We start from the raw sequence: 27,059 nt of genomic DNA, 5'->3' as shown, positions 1-27,059 counted from the left end.
ACCGAGTGTGACTTGGAAAGTGGCTTAACAATGCCCCAGCCATGGGCCTTGATTTTCCTGTCTGTGGAAGTGGGGTATTGCTGTCTTCCTGAAAGTATTGTTGCCAAGTGTGGATTGTGCACCTGTGACAGTGCCAAGGCACTAGTGTTATTTGAGGTTTGGTAAATGTCCATTTTCTTCCTGCTGTTGCCCCTTGGGGCTACTCGTAGCTCCTCTGTGGTGGGTGCACCTTAGGCCACCCATTCAGCAGCAGCTACTGAGGGTGCACAGCTCTGTGTTCCCCATTGAGGGAGAGGCTGGGAACATCTGACACAGGACCAAAGCTGGCCAGCTGGTTGGGAAGCCGGGAGTGGTCTGTGCAGCAAAAGCTGAAGGTGTTGTCCTGGGCTCACTGAGCAGACGTTTCCCTACTCCTCAGAAAGGGCTTCACGTAGGAGGGGACTCCAAGAGTATTGAAGGGTAGATGGCGTTTGGCTAGGACAGTAGAGTGTGGGAGACTGACAGCCAAGGCCCTGTGTGGGCAGATCTGTGTGGCATGTTGAAGGGACCTGTCTGGTTAGACAGAGGCTTATGTTTAGGGGTGAGGTGAGATGGGGGAAGAAGGAAGCCCAGGAATGGCATGTTCTTGAAAGGTAGGCTGGGAGTGTGTACTGACTGTGAGGTTCAGAGTCTGAGCTGTTACCTTAAGTGGCTTTTGCTAGAGGGTGAGCTATCAGGGAAGCGGACAGGACTCAGAAAAATGTCTCCTGCCTGTCTGGAAAAAGACCAGGCACCCCCTGTCCACGGTTACCTGCTATCTTCCAGCCGTTTTCTGCACTGATTTTCTATAACACAGGAAGTGGTTGAGGTTGTTGATCCTTGTGGGATCACCTTAAAACATTTGGAGACTGGATTCTTTTCCTCCAAACCTATTTAGCTTGAATCCAGGCCACTGCTGGAAAGTGTGCTTTCTATTCTGTTCAGCCATTTTGTCCTGTAGGAAAGTACCTGTTCCACAAGTCCCTAATGACCAGCTGTGGCCCTATGTTTTCTTGTTGGGTGGAGGCTGGAGGCCTCCCAAGAGCACCAAGGTTGATGAAGGCAGAAGTTCCTGGCCTGTGTCAAGGGATTAAAAAGGAAGGGTCAGAGAAAAGAAGACTCACACCTAAAGGCTCAGTGGCCTGTTTTCAAGGAGTGCCAGTAGCTGCCCTTGGGCAAGTACACACCTCCAACAGCTGACTGGACAAGGATGCATTTTAATAGGAGGACAAAAATGTACCCTGACTAGATTTCCTCCTGAGCTTCCACAATGATCAAAGGGCAGAGTCTCTGCTGGGTTGAGCAGCCATCTGCTGAGGATCTCTGTGTGCTAGACACCAGAGCAGCTTGTGTAGTCTTGCCTCCCAGTCAGGTAGTTGGGTGGTTGGTTGGAAAGAAGTTCACTATAGCTGGAGTGTGTGGAATGGGGGTCATTGTGGATTCAGGTCCTAGAAGGGCAGCCTCAAATTCAATGAGTTTGGATCTTCTTCATGCAGTGGGAACTATGGGAGAGGTTTGAGGAGGAACAATAGCGTTGAACCTTAGAAAACTAACCTTTGTGGCAAGGAGGAAGGTGGTTGAAGAACAGAAATGTTGAAAATATTAAAATTTCTGACTCATGATGCAGTAGCTTGGGAAACTATTGGCCCTGGTCTAGATAAGGCAAGAGGTAGAAAAGGAAAGGCTGTTGAAGAGTAATCCCAATGGTCAGAGTCATCGAACTTGTCAGATGACTGGATAGGAACTGTGGGAGAGGGAGATGCTGTTCTGGGTGCCAGAAACAGTGCAGAGGCAGTTTGGAGGAAGGGTGACTCAGCTTGGATATGTGGGTATGGGCTGCTGTGACACCTGTGTGGATTCCACTGGGAGAAACCAGAAATCTAGGATAGGTAAGGACCTGAGGCAAGGTTCAGAGGGAAAACCAGGTGGACAAAGTTGATGAGTTTGGTAAGGGAGCAGTAATGGGTTTATTCTCCATCCATCTTTTCACTCATTCATTCAGAAGCATAGAGCCCCTTCTTTATGACTCTTTAAACAGAAGAGTGACATTCTCTGATGTGTGACTTCAGAAGAGATGGGGAGGGGGACAGGTACTGACAAGGACAGTGGCACAGTAGAGCAGTCAGGGGTGAAGCTAGGCAAAGGCAATGGTAGCCAAGAAGGGCTGGTCACTGTCAAGGAAACCAGGGGAGGGTGCTGATGTGAAGGCAAAGAATCAGAGTTTCAAGAAAACATGGCACCAAAACAATGTTAAAAGCTGGCCATGGAGGCAAAAAGCAGGCAGGACTAGCATCAGATACTGCTGAGGAATCAGGAAAGGACATCCTGGTTTGGCCAGAACGAAGGTCACTGCCTGGCCTTTCCTGGAACAGTCTTAGCTGGGTGGTAGGGCTCCAGGAGCCAGATCAGCCATTGGAGGAATAGAGAGAGAAGTCCAAGGAGTGAGAAACTATCTTGACTTGGCAGTGCAGGGAAAGAAGAAATGCAGTAACTGGAGACATCCCATCCTCTTTCCTTTCCCATCCTTTCTTCTTTTTAAAGTTTACATTAGGAGTTTTAGAATCTGTCTGTAGTCTGGGGAAGGGGCTGGTGGGAAAGGTGTGAAAAGGGCATGACTCAAGCGGTAGTGCTCAAAGTGCCTGCCTAGAAAGCCAAGGCCCTGAGTTCAACCCCAGTATTGAAAAAAACAAGTAAATAAATATGAAAGAGACACTAATTGATAGGAAAAAGTTCCCAAAGAGCATGAGGTATGGCTGCCAGAATTCCCATTGTGACTTTGTTCTGGAAGGTAGAGGAGAAGTTTATGATGACAGAAAGGAAGGCCACAGTAAGTGAAAGCGGGAGCAGAGCCTTTCCTTACCCCCACACCTCATGGGAGTGTTTCTCAGAGATCCTGTGTTCTCCTAGGTCACGCTTGGTCCCAGCGCCAAGATCTTTTTGGAGACTAAGCAAGGGCCCAGGCTTTTAATGTGAAGAATAACTGGCTTTTGTTTTGTTTTGGTTTTGTTTTTGCAGTACTGGGAATTAAATTTAGGGCCTCATACTTGGCAAACATTCTTGTCACTTGAGCCATGCCCAGCCTTTTTGCTTTAATTCTGTTTTGGATAGGGTCTCCCCCATGCCTGGCTTGTTTTTGAGATAGGGTCTCACTAACTTTTTTGCCTGACTGGCCTTGAACTATGATCCTCCCACCTCCACCTGGTAATAGCTTCTTCTAAGACAAGCACCTGCTCAGACTCTGATGACCTGATCGCTGAGGAACCATGAGGCACCATGTCACTCTCCAGAACAGAAAGTAACAGCTGTAGCAGCTATGGGAAAACCACACAGTTCCCAGCTTAATGTGTCCGTGAACTTGTGTGTTCTTGTGTCTGGGAAGCAAGTCAAAGTCTGTCAGTTCATAAACAAGAGCACTGTCACTGAGTGACTGCAGCTGCAAAATCATCCGAACAAATCAAGCCTCACATAGTTGCATTTTCAATTTTGTGATCATTTTTATAAGTTTTGAATGACATAATTTTTACTAGGTTAAGATTTATTCAACAGGGACAGGTGCAGTGCTTGTGTCTGTAATCCTAGGTACTCAGGAGGCAGAGATTAAGAGGACCAGCCTGGGCAAAAATTTTGCAAGACCCCATCTTGATCAATAAAAGCTGGGCACAGTGCTACATGCCTGTCATCTCAGCTGCTTGGAAAGCATAAATAGGAGGATTGAGATCCAGGTTTGATGTTTATTGTGGCACTATTCACAATAGCCAAATTATGGAAACAGCCAAGATGCCCCACCACTGACGAATGGATTAAGAAAATGTATCTATACACAATGGAATTTTATGCAGCCATGAAGAAGAATGAAATGTTATCATTCGCTGGTAAATGGATGGAATTGGAGAACATCATTCTGAGTGAGGTTAGCCTGGCCCAAAAGACCAAAAATCGTATGTTCTCTCTCATATGTGGACATTAGATCAAGGGCAAACACAACAAGGGGATTGGACTTTGAGCATATGATAAAAGCAAGAGCACACAAGGGAGGGGTGAGGATAGATAAGACACCTAAAAAATTAGCTAGCATTTGTTGCCCTTAACACAGAGAAACTAAAGCAGATACCTTAAAAAGCAACTGAGGCCAATAGGAAAAGGGGACCAGGAACTAGAGAAAAAGTTAGATCAAAAAGAATTAACCTAGAAGGTAACACACACGCACAGGAAATCAATATGAGTCAATGCCCTGTATAGCTATCCTTATCTCAACCAGCAAAAACCCTTGTTCCTTCCTATTATTGCTTATACTCTCTCTACAACAAAATTAGAGATAAGGGCAAAATAGTTTCTGCTGGGTATTGAGAGGGTGGAGGGGAGAGGGAGGGGGCGGAGTGGGTGGTAAGGGAGGGGGTGGGGGCAGGGGGGAGAAATGACCCAAGCCTTGTATGCACATATGAATAATAAAACAATAAAAAAAAGAGATCCAGGTTTGCCCAGGCATAAATGCAAGACCCTATTGAAAAAAAAAAGAGGTGGGGATGTGGCTCAAGTGTTAGAACACCATCCTATAAAGAACACTATTAATATGTGTGACATGTGTAAGTGTGTTGTTTTCACTTATGAATAAAAGGTTAAGTCATGTTTTGAAAAGATAACAAAATGGTGAGCAGGAGTCAGGCAGTGAGGTCAGAGGGAGCAGGAGAAAGTTGAAGGTTGGGGAGAAGGGCAGTTTCTCTGCAGTCTGTTCCTTGTGTGGGCAAGGAGGCAGATGAACTCCAGGTTCTAGTTTTCTGCCTTGAAATGGCTGGAAGAGTCAGCTGGAAGGAGAAGAGGCTGATAATGATGGTGGTGGTGGTGGCTGTAGTGGAGTTAACACCTTGATTCTTTGTGTCTTAACTACTTTATATGTATTGTCACTGAGTCCTCACAACAATTCAAGGTAGGTGGTGTCATCCTCATTTTAAAGATGAGAATACCAAGGTTCAGAGAAGTTGAGAGAATGTCCAAGGTCACACAGCAAAAACATAGTAGAGCCAGGGTCTTGAGTGCAGTTCTGTCAGCCCTAAGGCCTGCACTCAAACACTAACTTGGGATAGGTCAAATGGCTATGCTGTTGGAGACAGACACTAAAAGTGGTACTGAGGTTAGGGAACCTCAGGAAGAAGCCTTCAGGCTCTTCTAGAGCAGTTTAGTGTCTTTCAGGACAATCAGTTCCTTCTTCCTGAGCCATAAGGCACAGGTGAGAGCCCTGGCAGCTGTGTCACCACTTGGGCAGAAGCCCAGGTTATGAGCTGTGTTGTGTTCTCTCTGTCTTCTCACCCTCAGGAGGTGACAGACTAGGCCTGGGGTATCATGTACATGGTGAAAGAACAAAGAGATGAGTCAAACTGGCCTGTCACAGATATGTTTCTTTGGGGCTCAGGGCCACACTTCAACAGTACCTGTTCTGGAGTCCCTCCCATGGCCAAGGCTGTGCCAGGCTGGTAGTTCTTAGTGATAGAGATGCCAGCCTCAAAGCCCCTTTTTCCAAGATAAGAAGCAAAGACAGATTGACACAGAGGAATGCTGACATTTTCAAAAGGATGTATAAGTGACTTCACTTTATTTTTTCAGATAGGTCTGCAGAGAAAACCAGCAGTGGCTCACCATTCATTAGTGCACTAAAGAGTTTAAGGGATGATATGCTAGGCATTAGTGCTTTATGGAGAGCCCATCTCCAGTAAAGTCTGTGAGCCACTGCCTGTGGATTCTGTGGGTGCTTCAGTGTTATGGGGGAAAGGATTGGATGTGAGGATAATAGGAAGGCGAGTCAGTGTCCAGCCCCAAGAGCAAAACCTCCCTGATCTCTACTTTATAGATGAAGAAACTGAGGCTCAAAGAAGGCCAATAGTGTTCCAAAGTCGCCCCAGTTAATCAGCAGGTAGATTTTAAATGTAGGTCCACCTGACACCACCATTGTGCTCTTAGCCAGCATGCACCGCTGACTTTTACCTGTGTGTTTGCTTCCAGTTCTTTAAGGCCTTTACCAAGAGTGGCTCAGGAGCAGTGTTGCCAGGTGGGTGTCCTATTGGTATTGTCCACATCTTCGCCTTGCCTTTCTCTTTTACCTGGGTTTCTACTGGGGTGAAAAGAGCCTTCTTCACAAGGTGAGGAGGTCCCCAAGTGAAGCCTAACATGTTTTCCTGAAAGTGTCCTCTTAATCATCCTGGAAGAGGCCTTGGAAAGCCAGGCTGAAGAAACCCTTCGATATGTCCCAACCAGGTTCTAGGGTAGGAGTATGGGAGGTGCCATGTTCCCCAGAATAGCCTTCATGTCAAAATGGGTTAGTGTCAGAGGGTAGACCAGACAGCCCCTGGGGAAAGCCCTGGGTTCTGAGGGACTCCTTCTTGCCCAGTGGGGGTTGGGTCTCCTTTCTTTGTCACAGGAGGAGTTCCATCCCCACCCCCAACTCTTCTCAGGCAGAAAAGGACTGGCAAGTGCTCTGTCTCTCTCAGAACTGGCTCAGGGCCCTTGGTTTCTGTGGGTGAAGCTGACAAGGGTGCTGGAGTCTGTCTTCTCTCCTGAAAACCTCCCATCCGTTTTCATTTACAGTGGCTGGTGCTAACGTGCAGACACTGCGGGAGAGGCTCATTGATGCTCTGGAGTCCCACCGTGACACGTGGCCCCCGGCCTGTCCACCACTGGAGCCTGCCAAGTATTTTGGGCTGGGGCAGGCTTAGTGTAGCATAAGGGTCAGAGGGAGGGGAGCAAAAGGGGTTGGAGCCACAGAGTAGGAGATCCAGTGATTCTTTCTGCTGCCTTTGCCTATGGGCAGACACCCTAGTTTGCTGAGCCCAGAGGTACTTTAGAGTGGCTGGTGGCAGGGGCCAAGGGGCCTTCTCCTCTGGCAGCTGACAGAGGGACAAAGTGCCCATCCTGCTAGGTGAGAAGAAAGAGAGTTGGGGTTTTCCAGGTTGTACCTGCTTCTCCCTACCTGTTCTCAGGAGTGTTGGAAGGTGCAGCAGGATATCACATGGTCTAACCAGGAAAGGTCACAGATAGCCTGGGCTGGGGAAGGATGAAGATCAAATATCTTTCCATTTTGAGGAAAGGTACAGTGGGTGGGTGGGAGCAGAAGAGGAAAGTCCTGTCTCTGAAATCAAAGATGCTGGTTATTTTGAGCAATGACTGTGACTGGAGGATGGGGTGGCCCTTGGCTCCCTGAGCTGCAGGGCATCAAGTACAGTGGCTGGTGTCCTGTACCCACCTCCTGGGCAAGCTGCATGGTACCTCTTTTCTAACTCAAGAATGATTGAGGACAGTGAGGTATACTGCATAAATGCTACCAAACAGGGAGATAGGCAGATTATAAACACTTGGGGGTGAGAATTCAAAATAGAATAAGGCTCACCTTGGGGAATTCTTGTCAAGAAGGAACAAATCCATATACCATCAGGACTGGTGAGAGAGCCCAACCTCAAACACAGTGAAGGTCTCAGAGCTGGGGAGGCTGCACAGGGCAGGAATTGGTATTCTAAGGCTCTCTAGGTTTGTGTGCTGAAGCCCTGCTGAGAGATTGTGTTTCCAGGGTCAACAGGGTGTGGAAACCAATTCACAAGGACTCCTTTATCATCTTTCCCAATCCTCCATTTTCTCAGAGGGCCTAGCATATAGTCCTGATGTGATTTAGGGTTCCACAACCAGACCCCATCTGTATTAGTCAGTTTTTCATCACTGTGACAAACACCTAAGCAAAAGAATTTAAAAGGAGGAAATATTTATTTTGGCTTACAGTTTCAGTATAAAGTTGACCAGATCCATTGCTTTGGGCCTGAGACAAGGCAGAATATCATGGGAGTGAAAGCATGAAAGAGGCTGCTCACCTCATGGCAGCCAGAAAGCAAAGGAGGGAGAGAGAAAGAGAGAGACAAAGGAGGGAGGGAAGGAGGGAGAGAGAGGGGGAGAGAGAGAGAGGAGAGAGAGAGCGAGCTGGGACAAGATACAACCCCCAAAGACACACCCCCAGTGACCTACTTCCTCCAGGTAGACTCCACCTCTGAAAATTTCTATCGCCTCCCAATACTGCCATCAGACTATCAGCCTATCAGTGGATTAATCCATTGATAAGGTTGGAGGACCCATGATCCAATCAACTCTCAATTATTGGATCCATTAGCTAGGGACCAAGCCTTTTTAATACATGAGCCTTTTTGGGGATACTTCATATCCAAACTATCTCTCTAGGAAGCACCCCTGCCAGCTTGTGCCCTGTGATCATTCCTCCTTCCATTTCTCAATGACTGTGTCTCTGACTTTCACATGCACATATAGCCCCTCATGGGGTGCATTTTCATTCTGGGGTCCTCAAAAGTAACAAATTGGCCCAATCTGCCAATCTCTCTCAAAGTGATCTTTTTAAAGCTGCTTGGGAAGGAGGCAGAGGGGTGTGAAGAAAGGTGAGCCACTTCTTCTAGAAGGCTGTGAACTTGCTCTTCTGCTAGCCCAGGGCAGGTCTGGAGAAGTAGTCTGAGAGATTGGCCACCTGGTGCCACCCCAGAGGCTGGTAGCATCCATGACACTTCTCATCCACCCAGTGAGGTTCACTCTGACCCCCACCTCTCAGGCATATCCATTTATACTGCCACCTGGCTGGGCTCTAACACTAGCCTCATGTCACACCTTCTGTCACTGCCATGTCCTTAGGTCCAGTAGATAGAAGTGAGGTGCCTCAAGACTCCTTTGTCTCCTGTACTTTCTCACCTGCAGGCCTCTTAAGCATGTGTGGGACGTTCTGTTTTTAATTGGAAGAACGAAACATCATTTTTGTATTATTTTCTGTTGAAGTTTTTGAGTTTTTAAAACAATTTGTAGCTCACTTCTCTGGTTTGGGGGGTGGTGCATAGAATTTACCTTCTTAATCATTTGCACCTGAGGAAACCTAGCCTAGCCTTCCTCATCTCGGACTAGAGGCTGAAGTCTGCAGCTGCTGAAGTCTCTTGCACTGGGGCTCTCTGGCTCTTTGGTTCCCTCTCTGTGCCTGTTTCTGGGAGGAAAACGCAGCTTTTCCTGTTGGTTGTGACTTGCCGCAGAGCAGAGCTTGTATCCAAGGGTTCTAACCACCAGTCTCTTAGGGAATCAATAAAACCTCCAGTAAGCCTGGGCCTTACCTCGAACATGGCGACAGCTGGCCACAAAGCCCCCTTACCACTTCTCCCCAGCCTGCCTCCTGCTCACTCCTGACTCCCAAAGGTGACAGAAAGAAAAAACAAAACAAAACAAAACAAAACACCCAAGGTGGATCAAATGAAGAACCAGGGTTAGGAAGCACGGGCAGCATCCTCAGAGACTGAGGGTTTGGTTTCCTCAAACTCGAGGGCTGGTAGAGCCAGAGGTGGCATCAGTGCTGGGATCTTTGCCTCATTCCCACTGACTGTGGAGAGTGACCCCAGAGTTGTCTCTTACAGGCTGCAGGAGATCGATGGATTCTTTGCAAGAAATAATGAAGAGTACCTAGCCCTGATCTTTGAAAAGGAAGGCTCCTACCTGGGTAGAGAGGTGAGCTGCCTTGGCTTCCCTAAAATCCCAGGATGGCCACTGGGAGAGAGCTCCATGCAGGAGCAGGGATTTTCCTGCCAGTGCTAGCGTCTTGTCCCTTGCATTGCTTGACTGGCACTGTCTGATTCCTGCTGGGGAACATGGAAGAACTGAACCATTGCACTGTAGAACTTTGTATCTTTTCTTACCTCCCTCCCAGAAACCACCAGAAGTAAGCTGCTCATTATTGAGTCTAATCCTAGACACATAGCTGCTAATCCCTACGGCTAACTAAAACCATCAGGTAACGTCCAGAATCACACAACTAGCAAAGTGGAACAGAGCTTTGACCCAGGGCTGTCTGACTTCAAAGCCCACATGTTTATACAAGATGATCCAGTCCCTCTTGAGGAAATGGGGTCCTTGACCAGTGGTGCAGATTGAATTTCCACTCCACCACTTCATCTTTAGTCAAGTTGCCCAACTTTTTTGAGTCTCATTTCCCTGACTACAGAGTAGTAATAGTTAACGTTTTGTCATAGTATTGCTGATAAAGTCCAGTGAGGCAATTTAGGTAAAGGGCCTGGATTAGCAGCCAGCACATGGTAGGTGCTTTATAAAGATCTGTCCCATTGCTAATGCAGAGAGCGCCCACTCTGCTGCTGGCTCCTGGAATTGACCATAGACAATTCCAGGTGCAGAGTGGGGCATGACAGTACATGGAAAGTGCTCCAAGGCAGTGCAAAGAGATGAGACTCCAGGGCAAAGTTAAACAGCCTGTGGGCCAGGATGCTTCCTGCTGATGCTCAGCCAGCAGTGTTGGTGGTGCCCTGCGGCTAAAGCCAGAAGCCTCTCCAGGCCGCTCAGCTTTCAGAAAAAGCATGGGAGCAGGAGAGGTGTCAGGCAACTCTCCTAAAGGAGGGCCTGACCCTCTGGGGTACCCATGCATACCTGGGGTCAGGCCTGTCACACAGAGGTGATTGATAAATGCTGGTTACAATCAGCTCTTCTCTCCCCTCCCACATAGTCACCTGAGTAACCAAGGCAGGGGCCCCCGTGGACAGAGCCCAGAGCCCTGTGTCCATGCAGAGATGCTCAGAGGGTTAGTTTGAGAGGCAGGAAGCAGAGTGGCTAAGAGCCCAGGCTCTGGAGTTTAGGCCTGCATTAGCTCTGTGACCTGGAGACATGATTCACTTCCAGGCTCGGGTTCCTCAACTACAAATGAGGAGTTTGCTTTTTTTTTTTTTTTTAAATACTTACCTACTTAACTGTGTGCTGTTCATCGTTATAAGCATTTTTATAAAATTAATCCATGTAGTTGTCAAAAGAGTCCTCTGAGGTTGGTACTGTTCTTGTTGTTGCTGTTATTAAAGTAAGTCAGTTGAGCCCAGGAGAGGTTTGATCCTGTGGAGCCCAGACCCCATGCTGGCAGCCATAGTGTGTTGCCCTATTTCACCATTATTCTGATGATTAAAAGAGGCAATCAGCATAAAATATCCAATACACAATAAATATTAGTAAATATTCTCCCCTATTTCTTTCTAAAAATACAATCATCATGTCTGATAAATATATTTTTCTGACGTGGCATATAGATTGAAAACTTTGTGAATATAAGGATAAAAAGAAAACCCCATTTTATTGTGCCTTTTATAAATTGCTTTTATTAGAAAGGAAATTATATTCAACTGTGATTGCTGTAGAACATGCAAGGTACATGATCCGCAGGGTTCCAAGGCCTCTCCTCCTGGGTGGTGTTTGGCACTTGTTACCTGAGGGTTGGATGCAGTTGGTAACGCAAGAGTCTCATTCATCACAGTGGTCTATTCTAAAAGGTTTCATGGACAAAGCACAGCACTACCTTAGTGCCTGCCTAGAATTGAGCCAGGGCCTATCCTGGATCCCTCTGCACAATGGCTTTGCCGCCTAGAGACCTTGCTGTCTCTGCAGGTAACTCTGGACCTGTCCCAGCACCATGGCCTGGCAGTGCGCAGAGTCTTCAACACAGAGAACGACGTGGTGAGCAAGTTTGGTGTCACGGACTTCCCATCTTGTTACCTGCTATTTCGGAATGGCTCTGTCTCCCGAGTCCCTGTGTGAGTGTGATGTCTCCCTGTCTTCTCTCTCCTCCCTCCTCATGTTCATCTTTCTTGGCTAAAGAGGGCATGGCCCTGGCAGACAGATTCTTTCTCCCTGGAGATTCTTCAGAGGAAGGAGGAACACCTCTGCAGGGGAAGCAGGTGTCTGCCCCTCTGTGTGGGACAGGGCCTACAGCCCCCACAGCTCAGGGGTCCTACATCAGCCCCAACTAATTCTACACCATCCATTCTCAGCCCTGGCCCTACTCCCCATCCTCCTCTGTCCGTAGTCAAACTTATTGGCAGGCTGCAGGCCTGGCAAGGACTCAAATATGCCTGACCCTCCCTCCCTTTGGTTTTCTAATTGCAAAAAAGTTCATTAGGAGCCAGACAATAGCCTGTTCCAAAATGCTAAGAGAAAACAATCAGGCCAGCCTCAGCCCCTCTGTCAGGCTCCTGCAGCTGAATGGCCTGTTAAATGGCACCAGATGGTGCCTTGGTGCCCTCCCTGGGCAGATGATTGATGTCAGTCTGGCCTTGCAGGCAGGAGCTTGAGGGCCAGGGAAATCAAGGCTTTCCTGAGGTGCCCAGTGAGCTGCTCTTTGGGGCCATTAGTGCCATCCTGCACTGAGGCTGGGCAGGGTGATCACCTGACCTCACCCTGGCCAGATCACCAGGTGGCCCTGGGGCAAGACTGTCATTGAGTCAGGAAGCATGATGGCTGATGGGAGGGAGAGGGCTAGATTCTGGGCAGGCCCAGGAAGTACCAGGCTGGTGGGCAGAAGAGGCCTTGTTTCCTCACTTGGAGTTGGTGGAGGGGAAAATTGTTTGTGACGACGCTGCTTCTGAGCCATCTGCTCATTGATAGACATTGGGCAGAGTGGAAAGCAGTGCTAGCTCCCTTGGGGCATCCTGTCACTGGTAGTGGGTTTGGCATCTCTACCTCCAGGTGCTGGACCCTGGTGAGTGAGAGGGAGTTTGTGCTCAGGAGACATTTCTTACCCTTGAAGACTCCTGTATCGGAAAAGAGAGAAATCACAAGGATTTGGAGAATCCTGGTGCTGCTGTTTTGTTTTTTTAAATCATTTATCAAACTCCTTTGACTTCCTTGGGGAATAATGTCACTGTGATACCTTGAAGCAAGTGCTCATGGGTGAGTGACTGCCTTGAAGTCAGTCACCTGTTGAAGCTTTTGGTCTGTAGAGAAAGTTAAACCCAGCCATTCTTATCTATGGGCAGATTTTTTTTTTTATGTGGTACTAGGGATCCAACCCAGGACTTGCTCAGTCCCCATCTATAAGAACCAAAGGTCAGGGTGAGTAATTCTTGGACCCACCTGTTTTTTCTAGATGGAAGTCCCATGTCAAGCTGATGTCAAAGAGTCTTTCCACAACATATGCAGTGAATAGAAAGGTTGAAGTAAGGCCTGGGTACCCAGTTTTAATCACCAAGATAGAAGGGATAAAGTTCAGCTATTTCTTTTTTTTTTTTTTCCTGGTGGACTGGGATTGACCCAGGGTCTCGTGCGTACTAGGCAAGTGCTATATCACTTGAACTATACCCTCAGCCCAGAGAATTTTTTTTGTAGTACTGGGTTTTGAACTCAGGGACTTGTACTTGCTAGGCAAACATTCCATTACTTGAGCCAAGTTCCAGCAGATATTTCTTAATAATCTTTTCTGTCAGAGAAGCCACTCTGCTTCCTCTTCTGACATTGGTCAGCTCTGGACTTGTCCTTTGTACTTACTACCTCTCCTGTGCTCTCTTCCCTCACAGGCTGGTGGAATCCAGGTCTTTCTATACTGCCTACCTGCAGAGACTCTCTGGACTCACCAGGGAGGTGCCCCCAACCACAGCTGTGCCAGTCACTGCAGACAAGATAGCGCCCACAGTGTGGAAAGTTGCAGATCCGTAAGGCCACACCTAGTTCTCAAACATCCTCACCCCTACCTATTCTCTGATCGCAGACCACACCCCATTCACCCACACTCAGGCTCATTCCTGTTCCTGCCACTGGTATAGCACCTGCTATTTTGAGCCTAGACACTGCTACCCAGGGCTAACCTTGACCCTTCTTTTTGGAAAGGGAGGGTGGACTGCTGTTTATGTGCAGAAGTTAATTAGTGGCCTCTCTGATGTCTGTACCAGGTGTGGGGACTACTGAGCCTCACATCACATTATCCTTCATGACGGAAGAAATACTGCCAAAAGCCCACGTCCCGTAAGCTTAACTCTACTCAAAAACAAGTAGAAGCAGGCACAGTTGTGCACAGCTGCTTGGGAGGTAGAGGCAGGACAGTCGCGAGTTTGAGGCCAACCTGAGCTACGGCAGCTACAGAAATGTCCGGCCAGGGAACTCAGTGCTGGGGCAGGAAGGTGCTCCTTGAGGAGAATTGGAGAAAGATCCAAGGATTACATATCTCAACCTAAGAGACTTCAAGGGTAGAAAGTACCAATGGAGAAGTTTTTAGCAAATCAAGGAAGGAAAGAGAGACTAAGAGGTGGGGATTGTCATTATGTTAATTCAAATTAGGATTATTCAGTTCACTCACATTATTGTAATAACTGACACTGTCATCCGTCCGTTATCTTATTCAGTCATGAGGCCAGTTCTTGAGGCAGAACACCAGAATGGAGAGGGAAATTGAAGCCTGAGGACACCAGAGTGGGACACAGAAAGGGGACTTTACCTGGGTGCAAAGCATAAGTAGTCACTGTAGTCACCTTGGTGGTTGGTCTTGTTGACTCTACACTTTCAGAAGGTAGATAGTACAGAGTGATTTGTTAATCTTACAGGTGAGGTAACTGAGACCCAGGGAGGTAAACTGAGTTGCTTAAGCTCACAGAACTAGCTCACTGGTGCTGAGGTCAGAATCCAGGACTCCCAATGCAGGAGTAGACAAGAAGCCAGTGTTCAAGGCTCTTCCCATCCAGTTCCATGGGGTGATGCAACTCTCTGGGGGAGCTATGAGATGGGCCTCTGCCTGATCCCTGAGGTCTGGTGGCTGTGCTCACATTAGCCCCTTTGCCTTCCTGCCCCTGTACCACCCCACCTCCCAGCCTTGGAGGGTAAGTAAACCTTTAGCCTTTCACTTTCATGGAGGGCCCAGAGTTCCCAGGACCGTGTGTGTGTGTGTGTGTGTGTGTGTGTGTGTGTGTGTGTGTGTGTGTGTGTGTGTGTTGTCCAGCTAGACTTTCTACTAAGGGGCTGATGAGTAAGTCATAGGAGAGTTGGGCTCTGGGCCTTCAGAGGGAAAACCCCTACTCCCTCCCAGGAGCTGCTAAGGGTTTTACAGCTGTGCTTTACTTTGGCCTCTCAGCAACCTGCCCACGAGCACTGTACTATTCCTATTGTACAGATAAGAATTAAAGCCCAGAGAAATTAAGTTAAACACCCAAAATCACTCAGCAAACTATTGGCAGAGCCAAGGGCTAGCTTGTAAGACTGACCACCAGCAGTGCTCCCCTTCTGTCTCCTCAACCCTGAATGTACCTCCCTAGCACGGCCCTGTGGTTAGTGCTCCCTTCCCTCTGCCTCTCTCTGTTCAGGTCCAAGATCTACATGGCTGACCTGGAATCTGCGCTGCACTACATCCTACGGGTAGAAGTGGGCAAGTTCTCAGTCCTGGAGGGACAGCGCCTCATGGCCCTGAAAAAGTTTGTGGCAGTGTTGGCCAAGGTGAGCAGGGCCAGGGCTTCCTTTATCTCTGCAGTTCCACGTATGATTAGTCTGATGCCTGCAAGTCAGGCACCATACCAGCCCCTCTCTTCCAGGAGCTTAGGGAAGGTGGTCCACCATGGACTGGCTCTCCTCCACACTGTATCCCACACCAGCCCCACACTGCCAAGCACAACCCTCATGTGCAAGGGAGTAGGTAGGACATAGGGCCTGACACCTAGAGACAGTCCCAGCCATTCAGTGACTGTCACTCTGCCTGCCTGCCTGAGTTCTCCACCTTACTCAAACCCCAGAGGGACCCTGCCATGGTCATTGGGAAAGCAGGACCCTGGAACAGCACCTTGAAGAAGATGACATTCTTCTGAAACTGCTGTCTTTCTTCCCAGACTAACCTGGATCTCTGGCTCTGCCCCACCTTCTTTACTCCTTAGTAGTTTCTTGGGAAGGTGCTGCTTCTTGGTGTACAGCTCCTGTTTATTGAGGACCTGGTGTTTGTCTAGTATTTAATCCTCTTACCTACTCTACAAGGTGGCAAATACGGCGCCCCCATCTAAGAGACCCAGTGACTTGCCTCCCAGTGAGACTGGACCCAAAGTCCTGCCACAGAGCTCCTTCTCTGCCACACCCCTTCTCTGAGGATTGGGCTGTCTCTCCCTTGCCACACCCTCTGTGTCTCCAGATCCACTGCTGGTACCACCCTGCCTAACCCAAGGCAGGCAGAGGCTGCTGCTTAGCGCTGCTGAATCAGATGCAGGCAGGTTCCCGTGGGTTGTCTGCTGACTCAGCCTCCCTACACCCCAGCCATCCAACCTGCCCTTCTGGCAGGCCTTCACAGAGTCCTGTATCTGTCCTTCCTCCTTTCTCCACCTGGTCCCAGCCCTCCTGGCCCAGTTGGCGAGGTCTTGGCTTGGTTGCATGTATGTGTGAACACCAGGACAATCCTGGGAGGGATGTCACAGCCTAAGACAGGCAGCCTTTTGCCCCTCACAAACACACCACACAGGATGAGCCACTCCCATGGTAAAGGCCTTTCCTCCCAGGCCTGAAAACTGCCTGTTCATGTATAGGGCCCTCAAAGGAAGAAAAGTCTAGAGCAATTCCATGTGCAGTCTTCCCCACTGCCATACAGGAGAGAGAGCCCCAGAGTGCTTTTCTGGCAGGGCTCAGGAGATGAGGACACCCTACCCCCAGGCCAGTCCACTCCACAGGAGTCTTCCCAGGGCAGTGGTTTCTTGAATGCTACTCACATCTCACCTCCACACAAGCTGGTTTTTGTTTGGCCCTCCATTGGTCTGTGTGCAGCCAGTATGAGGGAGAGACCCAGAAAGTGCCTGTGTTGGGGAAAGGCCTAACCAGTACTCTCTGCATATCTTGTTCAGTGCCACCTGTACAAGTGCTGGAAGAAGGCACTCTCCCCATAGAAGCCAGGGCCCTCAGAGGACCAGGTAGCCTGGAACAGAGGACTGAGTGAAGCCAGGGATGCCCATAATAGGAACAGAGGGACTTGGGACCTCGGTGCAAAGAGGACCTCCTTTGACCTTTCCACATCCCCCTGGAGACTGCAGTGTTCTGACCCTGTCCTTGCTGGAGAAGCTTCTTCCTAGAGGGTAATAATGGAAGCAGCTCCCTCTCCTTCAGCACAGACGGACTGGCAGACTCTGCACAGTGTACTGTGTGTGTTTGCTTTTTTTATTTCTCAAACTCCATGGATGGGTACTAGTCCTCTCTCTATTTTACAGGCAAGGAAATGACAGCCCAGAGAGGTGAAGCACCTTGCCCAAGGTGGGATTCACACCCACATCTCATCGACCCCTGCTCTCAACCACCAGGGAATGCACAATCCTGTCAGGAGAGCATTCACTGTAGGCCCTCCCACCCACCTGCTCTGCCGGCCCGCCTCACAGGAGGGGCTGGCAGGACTGGCCACTGGGTGGCGTGTGATCACCAGCGTTTCCCTGCTCCTGTACTCCAGAGCCCTTTAATTCATCAGTCCTTCTGACAGGATGGCCTTAGAAGGCGGAAGGTGCCAAGTCAGGATGATAGGTGAAGGTTGGTGAGAGAGGCTGACTTTAAGTTGTAAATCTATGTGTGAGTCCCAGGGGGCCATGTGAGCTAGCCAGGAGGGAGCACACTGAAGCTCTGTTCTTTCCAGCCGCTTCTCACTTGGGAAGGTGTCTAGCCTCTGAGGTTAAATATAAGAACTAATTAAATATAAGAATAGTGAATGACTTTCTTAGATGCATATGGTAATGGGTTTTTCTGTTTAGTTATCGTTTCATCTCCAGGATCCCCCTCTCGAATGGTTTTCTTTGCTTTGTTTGTTTTTGCACTATAAGTGCTTCAGGCTCATCGACCTCTCCACTTGCTTCTTGGTGGCTTTATCTGCCAGGCTCTGCTACTGTGTCCCTCTTTCGCCCCTGCCCCCACCCAGTGTGCATTTGTGCATGCACACACGTGCACACACACATATATATCCTCTTCCCTGGAGTCCTTGTGGTTTTAAAGTGCTGATACTAATCAGATTTGAGTTGACTTATTGTCAAAGTAGCTTTTCATGTTCCTCTGTGCGTACTGGGAGTTACCATCAAGATCTGGGTCTTGGCTGGAAGCCCCTGCGCTGGCCTGCCCCCACTGGTAGCCCGTGGAATACAAATGCAAGGTTTTGGCCAGTCTAGCCCAACTGGTCAGAGAGCTGCTGTATCAAAAGACTACTGGGAAAGAGGGCGTGTAGCCAGGGTCCCCATCAGCCTTAGCGATGGCACAGTGCTTGGGCCTTTGTCCGAGTGGTGGCACGTGGTTGGGGTAAGTATGAGAGCCTCGGGCTTTGGAGAGAGAACTTCAGGGCCCAGCCCTACTTAGTCTTTCCCTTCCCTACCCTTTCCTCCAGCCTTACAGACTTACCAGGTATCCAGAGTGAAGGTTGTGAGGAATCCACATTTGTGCCTTAGACAAAATATTTTCCTGATAACTTTGGAGCATTCTAGTAAACCTGTCTTGTCCCACTTCTGCATGGCCTCCTATTCTCTATAGGACTGTGGAACTGGCAGAATTGCTTTTCACCCTCCAACTTCTGTTTATCCCCACAGTACTTCCCTGGTCAGCCGTTGGTCCAGAACTTCCTACACTCCATAAATGACTGGCTTAAGAGGCAGCAGAGAAAGAAAATCCCCTACAGTTTCTTTAAAACTGTCCTGGACAGCAGGAAAGAGGTGAGTCTGGAAGGCAAATGAAGGTCTTTTCATCATCCTTGATATTTACAGGAATGGAATCTCTTCACCAGTTTGTATTCAGGAAGGAGGCAGAGATCTTGGTTAGGTGGTTTGTTAATAATTAACAAACTGTTTATTGAGCTCTTTGTGCATATCTCATTTAATCCTCATAAATTAGTGTGAGGCAGATATTATCCCCATTTAGCAGATGAAGAAGCCTAGCTCCTATTTTACCAGTAAGTGGTTGGGCTAGGATTTCAAAACAGTGAGACTCCAGAGTTTTTAACTATCACTGTCTGCTGCCTTCAGGCACACTGCGTTCCTCAGCATGGCCCTCTGCAGGGGCACCTTTCTGGGCCCCTGTTCTTGTGGTTGTTTGCAATAGTGGGCCACAGCAGTCAACAGACATGTAAAAACTTACAGACTTGTAGGATGTCAAGGCCTGAAAGAACCTCAGAGATGGGCTCCTTTGTTTCACAGATGGGGGAGTTGAGGCTAGAATAACAGTGTTTTCACAGCTGCTGAATGCCTTGATGAGTGGAGCAGGTAGAAGGGAACTGCCACCTTTGAAGTGGCAGACTGAGAGAGACTTTACTGGCTTTAGGGCTGTGTGTTGACCTTTGAGTCTCTTGGAAGCTTCTCTCATCACCTCCTTTTTCTGCCCTTTTTCTTTTCCATTGTGTACTCAAATGTGTCCCTTAGGACTCTGTTCTTGCTGAGAAGGTGAACTGGGTTGGCTGTCAAGGCAGTGAACCACATTTCCGGGGCTTTCCCTGCTCTCTGTGGGTCCTCTTCCACCTCCTGACTGTGCAAGCAAGTCAGCAGAATGCAAACCGTCCACAAGAACCAGGTAAGTCCAGGGTCTGTTTACCCCACATGCCTCAGACTACCCTGTCCTGTCCTCAATGGGGACAGGTACAGGATAGCTTCTTGCTGCCCACATGCAGGGGATGGTAAGAAACAGATACCATAGGCTGGGGGCTCAGGCAACAGACACTGATTGTTTCACAATTCTGAAACCAGTCCAAGATCAAGGTGTGGCAGGGTTAGTTCCTTTTGAGGTCCCTTTCCTTAGCTTTCCTTAGATGGCCACCTTTTCTCTGGATCTTCACTTGGCCTTCCTTCTCCCTGTCTGTGTCTAAATTCCCTCCTCTCATAGGATACCAATTGTTCTGGACCAGGACCCACCCTAATGGCCTCATTTTATAGACCCTTTCTCCAAATATAGCCACATTCTGAGATACTTCAGTTTAGGACTTTAGCATGTGAATTTTCTGCCTGTAAAAAAGGCCAAGGACCAGAAGGTGAAGAGAGCAAGTCTGGTGTGTTCACAGCACCAAAAGAATATCAGTGTGCTGGGACCTGGAAGGGAGGGATCAGCGACTGAAGAGGAAGCAGGCAGAGGAGGCTTGGGGGCCTTGCTGAGGGAAAGGTTTCTATCTCAGTTTTGCATTATGAGAAACCACTGGAGAGTTTCACAGGAATTACAAGCCATTAATGCTTTAGAAAGGTTGCTGGGCAGAGGGTGGGCTACAGGGGAGTACAGAGAGGTGTGACTACCAATTAGGAAGTGATGGAAATAGTCCAGGAGCGATGGACTGAACTTGGTTGCAGGTGGTTGGGTTCTGGAATGCTTTGAAGGCAAAGCAGATGGTACTTAATGATGAGTTGGAGGAAGAGTGTGTGGGAATGAGGAGGGGGTGGGCTTCAGGCTGTGGGGCCTGAGCCTATTGTGGATGATGGTCTTCTGAGCTGAGCAATAGGAAGGCGCCAGGAGGGAGGGCAAAATCAATGGTCTGGTTTGTGCCTATCAGGCATCTAAATGGAGATGTGTACCATAGAGTCCGGAGTTCCAGAAGAGGTGCAGGATGGAGATCAGTGCCCAGATGACAGCCAAAGCCATAGGACTAGATGAGCTCCCTAGTGGGAAGGTAGAGAAGAATGCCCAGAACTGGACTCTGGGGCCCTGCAGCATCCAGACTGCTACTAGGAGCAGGAAGCAGCAAAGGAGCCTGAGAAGGAGCAGCTACTGCAAATTGCAGAGACCTCAAATAAAGGGCTTCCATTAGGAAGCATAGTCAGCTAGTAAATGCTGCTGGAGTAGTGCGAGATAAGGATGTCCTTGGCACAAACTGGTTTTGGGTGGTGAGAGAAGATGATGGCCTGGTTGGATCTGGATGAAGAGAGACTAGGAGGCAAGATGTCAGAGATAATGGACAGACACCTGGGGAAATGGGTCAGAGAAGGGATTTCAGAATTGTAATTGTTTTTACCACTCGAAATGACCCCATATTAGTGGGGAATCATGATCCATGTTAGGAAAGAAAGAAAATATTTGCAGGAGTAATCCTGGAGGAGGTGAAAGGGGGAGGCAGTGAGAGGACAGCTTCAGGGCAGGTGGCAGGTATACTGGGGTGGGTGCAGAAGATGGAGCTGAGGAGGTGAGAAGCACAGCTGGTGTGAAAGCTGACATGGTGCCAGGATGGTGGCATGGGGTAGGTGGTAAGTGCCACAGAAAGTGGGATGCTGAGGTCCTGGTGGATGTAGGGCTGGACAGGGTTGGAGCAGGAAGGAGAGGTTGGAAGCAACAGCAGTCTGAGGTCCATGTAGTAAGGATATAAGCGTGTGTTGGGGGAGAAAGGGCTATTTCAGGAGGAGCCCAGTTTCATTAAAGCAAGAGAGTGGGTGAGATGACAGAGGCCTTTGCTGATTCCAGCCATCCAGAGGGCCCAGTGGGAGGGAACAGAGTGGGAAGAGCAAGGAGACTTGGAGACAAATTAGAGGATGTACAGACTAAGACAGGATGGACTCCTGGAAAGTGCTCAAGGGAGACAAGGTCTGCTGGAGAGCAAGCGGGAACAAGAAACTGAAGTGGGTGAGTGGATGAGGAGCATAGGGGTAGGTGGTAGGTAGCTCCAGCTCTGCCAACTCTCCTGCTATGTCATAGAGAGCCTGAGTGTCCTACTAAAGAATGTAAGTGAGAGGGCTTGGATGGGTGGTGCAGAAGGGGAACTGAAGTTGAGGAGTTTGAAAGGAGACAGAATTACTCCTAAAGTGACCCATGGGAGGGAAGAAGTAGGCCCCTTATCACATGGGCTGGGATGTGAGGCACCTGTTCAGGGGTGACCAGAACAGAGCTGGAAAGCACATGATGTCCTGTCAAGGGAACAGAGGGGGGAGCCACCAGGAACCAGCAGCCTAAAGGGTCCCTTGTGCATGGTGTCTCCTCCCCCGGTAGCCAATGGCCAGGAGGTCCTCCAAGCCATTCGGAACTATGTCCGCTTCTTCTTTGGCTGCCGAGACTGCGCGGGCCACTTTGAGCAGATGGCTGCTGCCTCTATGCACCGGGTGGCAAGTCCAAACGATGCAGTTCTCTGGCTCTGGACTGGCCACAACAGGGTCAATGCTCGCCTTGCAGGTAAGAATGGGCCATCTCTAAGAATAGAATCACCTATGGGGGGATAGGGTACTGTTGGGTCTTAGGACAGAGGTGGGGGATACTCGTTCTCCCCTCAGTGACATCCTGTGCTTCTCAGCTTATAAGAATGCTTTCACATTCTTTGCCAGCCCTGCTAAGCAACGCCAAGTATCATTAGATCCGTTTTCTAGAGGAACCTGAGTTGTGATATTGCAGGACTCTGCTCTTCTGATGCCTTTGCTCTCTCTTTCCCCTGCACCCAGGCATGTCTCTCTAGCTTGTTGGAATCTTTCCTGCCTCCCCTGCTCTGCTTTCTGGTTATTTGTCCCACTATTTAGACTAACAGGGAGGAGAGACCTGGAGTTTTCCACTCCCGAGGAAAGGTGCCATGATGGAGTGACCTGAAAGAAGAGAGACGAGGTCCTTTCCAGAAGTACCAGGGACTGGTTCCTCTGGGGGCAGCCCCGTCTTACAAGTTTCCCTCACAGTGTTTTCCTTTCCCATGCCCAGGAATCTCGTGGGTCCTACAGGCAAAGCATTAAACTCCAGGGCCACTAGGAGGGGAGGGAGCCATCTGTGGACAGAAGGCTGCTTATAAGTGAGGAGTGCTTAGGTGACACTGCTCCCCAGAATGGGAGCCTAGGGGCTGAGCAGGTTAAAAGGAGCTGAACCAAACAGGTGGTGATGCAGCCAGGCCTCCTGTGGACTTTGAAGAGAAGACAGGCCTCTGCTCCCTATCCCCACCCTGCCACCAAATGCTCCATTTGACTCTCCAGCCCCATGACCTCAGCATGCTCCCAGCTGCCACTAGAGACCCAGGAGCCGGCCCCTCCCCAGGGACCAAAAGCAAGGTGGTCCCCCAATCTCTTGCGGGGTCCTTTTAGACCCAGCTAGTCAGTAGCAGGTACAGGGCTTGCTTTGTAAGGCCTGATAACTGTAATTACCACTGCATTCTGGGAATTTGCTTGCTGCCCCTTCCCCAAAATAACATTCTGACATCAACATCACTTGCTACTGCTGCTTCCCTGGGAGTTGTCAGCTTTTTTCCTCTTGAATTGAAACTGAGGAGAGGTGATTCCTATAAGAGGGATGAGCTGACTGTCATTCTTTGGGCGATTCTGGGCCAGGGGCTGGTGGCCAGCTGCCTGGGGTCCCAGCAGCCGGCAGCCAGCACAGCTCCCAGGATTGTCCAGTGCCCCAGGCTTCCTCCTGGCACCCCAAGCCCATCCTGCCCTGCCTACCCAAAGGCCAGACATAGTTGGGTAGAGGGGAGCAGTAAACTCTTGTTCTTAAACCATTTTCCCTATAATCAGCAAAGAGAGATAGCTTCATTATATAAAATTTGGAAATTTTCAGAAAAGCTTGAGAGGAAAAAAAGACAAACACAAACAAAAGCAGACCAACCAAAGACCGCAATGCAGTCTTTCACTCTTTCCCATGTCTGGTCCAGGATACAAACTGGCAGCAAAGTCAACAAAGTGGGGCAGGGGGCCTGATCTCCCCTGGGAAGTGCCTGGGGTGCTGGGGCAGGTGTGTAGGAGTCCTCCTCACGTGAAGAGGTGCCATCGGTTAATTTCCTGCTCTGTGCAAGTCATTTGTATTGTTGTTGTCATCGGTTTATTCATTTTGGCAGTTCTAGGGTTTGGAATCAGGGCCTCAGCCTTGCTAGGCAGGCACTCTACCACGTGACAGCCCTTTTGCTTTTAGTTTGTTTTTCAGATAGGGTCTCCTGCTTTATCCAGGTAAGTCTCAGACCCTGATCCTCCTACCTCCGCCTCCAGAGTAGCTGGAATTACAGGCATGTACCACCACACTAACTTCTTTGCAAGTTTTCTATCTGTGTCTCCCGGCTTCTGTCCTTTTAAAGGCAAGGTGAGCTGCTTGTGCAGATGAGGAAGTGGCTTTCAGAATGGAGGAGTGAGGTCTGAGCTCCTAGGCAGACCCACAGTGTCACAGCCAGCCTGTGTGCTTCCCTCCCCAGGTGCTCCCAGTGAGGACCCCCAGTTTCCCAAAGTGCAGTGGCCACCCCGTGAACTCTGTACTGCTTGCCACAATGAACTCAGAGGGGTGCCTGTATGGGACCTGGGCGCCACTCTCAACTTCCTCAAGGTCCACTTCTCCCCAAGCAACATCGTTCTGAAATCCCCTGCAGCTGGACCAGCCCCCCGGAGGGGTACTCTGAGTTTAGCAGTCACCCCAAAGCTGGTGATGGGCGCACTGGAACTGGTGACAAGAAATTCAACATCGGGCTCTGAGCAGGCTGATGCTGCAGAGTCCCCTGGAACCACCATCCTAAATATTCCAGCTGAGAGACTAGAGGCAAGTAGCCCCCAGTTGCTGCCCCTAGGCCCCGGAGTGAATGGTGCTCAGGGGCCTCCTGAGCATGTGGAAGAACTTCAGACGGATGTGCTGGAGCAGCCCCAAGGGGAGCGACACTTGAACAAACGAGACACAGGTGCTGTTTTGCTGGCAGAGGCTGGGGCTGAAGTGAGCCACCTCCGAGGTCCTTCAGAGCTGAGGCAGGGGGGCCGCAGTTTCAAGCAGCTGGCCAGCATAGCTGAGGGGGAGCCAGAGGCCCGAGCCATGAGGGGCCAAGGCCAGTGGCTACAGGTGCTGGGTGGGGGCTTCTCCCACCTGGACATCAGCCTTTGTGTGGGGCTCTACTCCCTGTCCTTCATGGGCTTACTGGTCATGTATACCTACTTCCGAGCCAGGGTGAGGGCCCTGAAGGGCCTCGCTGGTTACCCTGCAGCCTGAACTGTCCAGCTTGGGAGAGGGTGGGAAAAGGAAGTGCCATCCCCAGGGCAGTTCTGGCCCCTGCCCACCTCTCCTGCCCTCTATCCCTTGCCCCTTGTCCAGCTTGGGAAGGTGGGAAGTCAGGAAGGCCAGTTTCTTCAGTGAACCCTTGGATCTGCTGGCAAGGAGAATTCCATCGACAAAAGACTGGAATAGGGTCCCAGGCTCATCTGACCAGCAGGGGGAGGTCAGCCTCAGGCAGGAGGCTGAGGGAGTTGGCCCTGGCCTCTTACCACCAAATGCCTGTTTTTCAGCTTGTTTGATTTCCTGCCCCATTCTCACTGAAGTCTCTCATCTCTCCTGGTTAGTCTGGGGACTAAATTGGGGCAAGGAAGCCCAGAGTTTCCATTCAGAGGTTTCTCATTCAGAGGAGGGGTGCCTGAGCTGGGGGCTGAAGTGGACCTCCTCACTGCATTCTGGGGCTCCTTCCACTCCTGTCCCTTTTGAACATGAAGAGGCCTTGGAAAGCAAAGGCCACCTTGGGCCCACCCAGCCTCCTCCTCAGACCTGGGTGGGATATGGCTTCAGGAGTGGGTCTGGAATCTTCCAGAAATTCCCATCTCTCAGGTGAGGTTTAAACCAGGGTTTCTGCTACAAGAATATAGTTTGGGGCTGGCTGGTATGGACCTGCCCAGCTGGATGGGTGACAGTTGCTGGGCTGTGGGACATAGCTTGCTTGGCAGACCCTGATGAGGGTGGTAGGAGTGTGGGAAGGCTGTGGGCTAAGCTCTGAGAGGTATAGTGAGAAGGGTGTGCTTTGGCTTCTCCCCATTGGGCTCCACCCCTCCCTGAGCTCAGTCTTCTGTCTTTTGTTTTGGTCTCCAAAATCAATGCTAACTGCTAGATGTGGAGGGTACTAGAGGAGGACAATGCGAGGCGTGGCCTCTCTCTTAAGGTTCTACTTCCCAGCTGGTAGAGATTGCCAAGGTCTTGAGGGAGGACAATGCTGTACACATGCTTGGTTTTCCCACCCTACCCCACTGCTTGGGAGGGCTGTGGAATAAATTATTTTTGTTAAGGCAAGCATCTGTGTGTTCTTTAACTTGCTCCTTGGAGACCCAGTGTCCAGGTCTGGACATGATGTGCAGTGTCCGGCCTCACCTGGGATATAGCTCCTGGGCACAGGGGAGAAGGCTCCCTCCCCATTGCCCCAAAGCACTCTATGCAGTCCTGCAGTCTCCATACACATTGAAGACAGTCCTTGTGGTGTGCAGCCTGCCGCTACTACTCTCCTGCCATCTCCGAGAACTTCTGCCTGGGCATTGACAGGGGACGCCTGTCCACCTGCCAGCCGTGGCTCTTCTTCCAGGATGAAAGGCTTGCTTTTCCAAGCAGGCCTGGGCTATTGCTCAGCAGGGAGGAGCCACCCAGCTTAGAGCCTTTGCCCCTAATCCAGCCTGCTGGGCTTTACTGGGATCAGAGCAGCTGATAATGAACCTCATTAAGGGGGAGCAGGAGCCTCAATCCGATTTGGGTTTTCTCTTGACATTTTCACTTGGCTCAGATGGCCTCAGCACTGGGGGAGCAGGTTGGAATGCCAAGGACACCCCCTGTGTTGGGGCAGCTGGGGTGGGGGAGGGCAGAGCAGGCAGGGCTCTCCCTTCTAGTTCCTGCTTGTATCATTTGACCTCTTTAGCTGCCTGCTCTGGAGGTGGGATCACTGTCTATGCCTCTGCCTGATCCACTTATTTGCTCCCTCCGTCTTCCTGGGTAACCTCTGCTGGGCCCTGGCTGGAGTCTGAGAGGCTGACAGACCAGCAATGATTAAGCAGGGAGAAGGCTCCAGGAGCCAGTATCCAAGGGTGCCCACAAGGCTAAGACCACTGCGGTGCTCCCCACTATGTGGTTCCTTATACATTGTCAAGTTTAGAGGGTGTCTGTCAGCAGGTCCTATAGCTCCAGTGGTCATGTTTCCCAAAACCAGACAGGGCCCAGAAAGCCAGTCTTATTCAGGGACTGCTTAGTGGGTGTGGGTTTCCCTCCTCACAGTGAGCCTCATTTGCCCTGTCCCAGTCCCTTTGATTGATAGACGGGGTGGGGCTTCTCAGCAGAACTGCTGCCTTTCACCTTGATTTCCCCAGGGCTCTTGTCCACGGCTTCCATAAGCCAGCCTGCCCACCAGCTGGTCCCCTCCCCCACCCAGGCTGCCAGGCTGAGAGCTGGGGCTTGTGCCTTGCAGGTCTTTGTAGGCTGTTTAGCCCTTGGGAGGCTCTATGGCAGAAAAGGGTCTAGAGGGAAGGCCTGCAAAGCAAAGACTTGTTTTCTGGGGCTGGACAAAGAGACATGCCTTGGTCTAGCATGTCATCTACAGAGGGTTCATGATTTCCACAAGGAGGTGACAACCAAGCTAGGCATTGGAAGAT

General features: G+C 50.0%; 1 protein-coding gene across 1 annotated transcript in view; it reads left to right on the top strand.

Annotated features, from left to right (window-relative positions):
- The window catches only part of Qsox1 (quiescin sulfhydryl oxidase 1), a 39,862-nt gene extending 14,143 nt beyond the window's left edge, over window positions 1-25,719 (top strand). Inside the window, exons 3-12 of the mRNA XM_074047323.1 lie at window positions 6,013-6,058; window positions 6,595-6,697; window positions 9,447-9,537; window positions 11,467-11,612; window positions 13,371-13,505; window positions 15,144-15,273; window positions 18,360-18,482; window positions 19,185-19,332; window positions 21,721-21,900; window positions 23,882-25,719. Of these exons, the coding sequence (XP_073903424.1) occupies window positions 6,013-6,058; window positions 6,595-6,697; window positions 9,447-9,537; window positions 11,467-11,612; window positions 13,371-13,505; window positions 15,144-15,273; window positions 18,360-18,482; window positions 19,185-19,332; window positions 21,721-21,900; window positions 23,882-24,657 (1,878 nt within the window). The 3' untranslated portion in view covers window positions 24,658-25,719. The remainder of the gene's footprint in view (window positions 1-6,012; window positions 6,059-6,594; window positions 6,698-9,446; window positions 9,538-11,466; window positions 11,613-13,370; window positions 13,506-15,143; window positions 15,274-18,359; window positions 18,483-19,184; window positions 19,333-21,720; window positions 21,901-23,881) is intronic.
- The last annotated feature ends 1,340 nt before the right edge of the window (window positions 25,720-27,059 follow it).

This window comes from Castor canadensis, chromosome 11, assembly GCF_047511655.1.
Source record: "Castor canadensis chromosome 11, mCasCan1.hap1v2, whole genome shotgun sequence".
Lineage (NCBI taxonomy): Eukaryota > Metazoa > Chordata > Mammalia > Rodentia > Castoridae > Castor > Castor canadensis.
This window is presented reverse-complemented; position numbering and strand designations above follow the sequence as displayed.